The sequence below is a fragment of the Petaurus breviceps genome, unplaced genomic scaffold (assembly GCF_028583685.1).
Source record: "Petaurus breviceps papuanus isolate PSGF00001 unplaced genomic scaffold, PetGlider_PUasm1.0 140, whole genome shotgun sequence".
Classification (NCBI taxonomy): domain Eukaryota; kingdom Metazoa; phylum Chordata; class Mammalia; order Diprotodontia; family Petauridae; genus Petaurus; species Petaurus breviceps.
Genome location: NW_027185698.1, coordinates 53,792,635 through 53,796,667, shown reverse-complemented (window position 1 = coordinate 53,796,667; position 4,033 = coordinate 53,792,635). Strand labels below are relative to the sequence as shown.

General features: G+C 46.7%; 1 protein-coding gene across 1 annotated transcript in view; it reads right to left on the bottom strand.

Annotated features, from left to right (window-relative positions):
• The window catches only part of ABCC8 (ATP binding cassette subfamily C member 8), a 124,552-nt gene extending 124,274 nt beyond the window's left edge, over nucleotides 1-278 (bottom strand). The window contains exon 1 of the mRNA XM_069073238.1: nucleotides 84-278. Within this exon, the coding sequence (XP_068929339.1) occupies nucleotides 84-231 (148 nt within the window). The 5' untranslated portion in view covers nucleotides 232-278. The remainder of the gene's footprint in view (nucleotides 1-83) is intronic.
• Between the last annotated feature and the right edge of the window lie 3,755 nt (nucleotides 279-4,033).

The following is a 4,033-nucleotide window of genomic DNA, read 5'->3' as shown; positions in this document are numbered from 1 at the left end:
GCTTCCGCTCCGGCCCCCGCTGCTGCTCCCCTCCCCAGACCCTTCCCTAACCCCAGCTCCCGGCCTGGCACGCTCAGGCTTACCTATGAAGAGGATGGGGAAAGTGATGAAGAAAAGGAAGACGTGCGGGACCACGTTGAGCGCATCCACGAAGCAGCCGTTGTTCAGAACACCCTGGTCCACCTTGTAGGCGGCCGAGTCGTTCTCGCTGCCGCAGAAAGCCAAGGGCATGGCGGTTCGGGGGCCAGGAGGGCCGGGCCAGGGCTCAGGCTGCGGGCTGCGGGCTCACTAGCTTCCCTCCTATCCTCCAGGCGCCGCCGCGCTCCGGACCAGCTGTCAGCCGGTCCCCCACCCCCGCTCCACCCTCCAGCCCCGCCCAGCCGCTTTGACCCAGCCACCTGAGCTGCCACCTCTGCCCTCCACCCCACCCCACCCCAGCTCCGGACCCAGTTGGAAGTGGCACCGGTGTGTGTGTCCTATTTAGTGTGTGTCCGTGTACGCGCGCGCGCATCTTAGGGGAGGAGGGAGTTCGCACGCCTCTGTGTGTGCGCGCCCATGTATGTATGTATGTATGTGTATGTGTGTGCGCGCTAGTGTGTCTATGTATATGAGTGTGTGAGCGCGTGCGCTGCTGGGTGAATGGAGGATGATCCTTGTTATATCTGTTTCTATGCTTTTGCGTGAGTTGGCTTCAGTTTGTGCTGGGGGCATACTTTCCGTGGGCTCAGGGTGGGCGTGTGTGTGGGAGGGATTGGGAGAATACTTTGGGATCATAGGGTTGGGTTGAACCCGGGGCTGCCAAAGGAGTATGATACGAAGGTGGGGCAACGGGGGAAGGTAGGACCAGGGACTGTCTCTGAGCAGCTGGGACTCATGCCCAGACATTGATTGCCTGTTTCCGAGTCGAAAGAGAGCAGTCTTTCCCCTCACCTCCCCCCTCCCCCCCCCACGGGCCAAGCCCATCGAGTAGAGGGGATGATCCTAGGGGGTCAATTTGTGTCTTAAACCTGCATCCAGACGATTCTGACCCCAGGAAGAGGTCCTGGGAGCTACTATCACCTAATCTGGAGAAGAGACTTCCTGGTCACATCATTCTTTAGCCCCCAAATCTTCAATGGCTCTCTAAGGCATACTAAGTAGAGTCTTTAGCGCCCTTCAAAATGTGGCATCACTGACCCGTTCGATGCTATCTGATATTCCTCCCCTCCACTTATTCTACACTCCAGACGGACCGGACACCTCTGTCCCCAAAGAGTCCAGCACTTGCCTAATTAAAGGCATGCTCCCTACCTTTTATGATGTTCTCTGGCTCTAGAATGACCTCTTTCTCTATTTTGCCTGTAGAGATCCTGCCCACCCTTTAAAGGCTGCCTCAAATGTCACCTCGCAATGACTAATCTCTGATCCCTTTCTCCTAACTACCTTCTCCCTCAGAACTTCCCTAACTTTTTATTGAATTTATACTGTAACAGCATAGGAAGTTATTAGGTTTATTTCTTGTTCCACAACTAGCTATACATATTTTCTATCTCCTTATTACCCAGAGCAGTGTTCTGCAACCAGTCGTCACCAAGACCATCTATTAAGTACCTGCTGTATGCAGCAGGCACTGTGCTACTGGGTGCCAGGGATACAAAGACAGTGAATGAAAACTGTTCTCCAGGAGCTTGCAATATATTTATGCAGTAGGTACTTCAACTTCAACCAACGTTTATTATGAATGGCCACCTTGGTATGACAGCAGTACCAGCAAGGCATAGAGAGATCCTGGGATCCATGCCAACCTAGGTCCAAGTCTTGCCTCCTATACTTACTGACTGTGTGATTCTGAGAAAGCCCCCAGACAATAAATTGCTTAGTAGGTGCTGATGTGAGATGAACTCGCTGGGGGGGGGGGGAATCCCAGTAATAACTACACTAACAGTGTTTGCCCGTGGTTGGTGCCTCATGCTCCCCAAAGCATTTTCACAAAAGTTTTCTCATACTATCCCTCAGTACAACCCTATACTGTAGGCAAGACAATAGCTCTGAAAGATAGGCTTCTCTTAGCTGGATCTGAGAGACATGAGGGGGGAGGGAGGAAGCGGCTCAGTATCTGCTCAGCCGATGAGAACAATTTACTCCCTTCTTTAGTGAGGGTACTGAAAGCCAGTGCTTTGTAATGAGGAAGCAGAGGATCATGGAAGGGAGGTCATTTCTCCCTAGGAGACTCATAGACTGTCCCCAGGATCTATGTGGGCAGGAAATATATGTAAACTCATTTTAATGCTGACATTGTGAGGAAAAAAAAATACACCCTTCTCTCCCAATTATATGCCTAAAGTAAAAAATACAGAAGAATTTTGGATTATCAAGGTTTTTTGGATTAGAGTATTACCCTTCTCTCCCCCATAAACATGAATAATATAGAGTTGTCTCTAGGAAGACATGCCCTCACTCTTAGAAAATCTTTAATCTGTACATATGGATGAGTGGAGTCCTTTGGGGGCTCCTGCTGGTAATGAGGATATGTCTTTGCTAAGGTTAATTCCTCTACCTTTGAGTAGAGCTTGACTAGAAACTCGAGGGGTATGGTGTGGTATGTGATGCAGACCTGTTGTGGAAATCTAACCTGAAATGCAGATGATAATAATTTTAATGAATTTATTTAGCAACATATTACATATACGTTCATGTGATTCTTAGAATAACCTTATGACCTTGGTGGCACAATAATTATTGACATTTTACAGATGAGGGAACTGAATTTCCTATAAATTGAGAAGCTTGTCTATGGTCATATAACTAGAAAATGTGAAGGAGGGAATTTGAACCTAGACTACCTGATTCCAGATCCAACATTCTATCTGCTATGCAACCTGTCTCCCTGAGGCAGTCATAAGGGTAATGAGAATTTGTATTTATATATAAATACTAAAGGGTTTTATATATATTATATACATTTAGTCTTCACAGTAGGAGGCAGCATGGCATAGTAGAAAGAGCTCTGATTTAGGAGTCAGAGAGGTCTTGGATTCAAATCCTGCCTCTGATTCTGTGGTGACATTGGGCAAGTTGTCAAACATCCTTGAGCCTTAGTTTCTTCAACTGTAAATGTGGGGGTTGAATTATTGGGCCTCTGAGCTCTCTTCCAGCTGTAGACCCTATAACTCCGTGGAGGTAGACCAGAGATGATTGTTCATATCTGTCAGAAGAGGAGACTGAAGCTTAGAGAAAAGTGACTTTTCCAAGGTTACAGAGCTAAGCAATGGAGGCAAATTGGAAACTGGGTCTTTTAAACAATTTTGAAAGATTGAAGATTGATGTCATTACCAAACATTGCAGAGGTCTGGAGATGAAACATGCTCACCATTTTGGGACAGAGAATGATGGATTCAAGATGCAGAATGAGATGCATTTTTGGACATGGTTAATGTGGGAATTTGTTTTGCTTGGCTGTGCATATTTGTTTTGAGGGTTTTGGTTTTCTGTTTTTTTTTTACTATTATTATTTTCTTTCTTTTAGGTAGGGGAAGGCAGGGCAGTTGGGGTTAAGTGACTTGCCCAAGGTCACATGGCTAGTAAGTGTTAAATGTCTGAGGCCGAATTTGAACTCACTTCCTCCTCACTCCCGGGCAGTGCTCTAGGGTTTTGGTTTTCTTTTAAATTGGGGGATAAGTGTGAGGGAGAGAAAAAATGGGTTTTAGTTGAAAAATAAAACATTAAAAATCCCATGTCTTTGATCCCAAATCCAATGCTCTTCCCATGATCACGTGGTTGCCTTCCTTTCTTGAGAGTGGTCTCTTGCTGCACCAGTCGGAATTCATTTCCCAGACACTTATTGATGGCATCACTCACAATAATCTTCCCTGCTTGGTTATTTACCTCTCCTGATTGCAAGTTGTAAGTTCTCTCCCCACTTAAATGATTCTGCCTCTTCCAGAGGAGAGACATAGCCTTGTTGTTCCATGTCTGCACATCCTCGAGTCTACATGCACAGCAGGGTTTCAGCAATCATCTGCTAAATGAATGAATAAATGAACGAATGTATAGA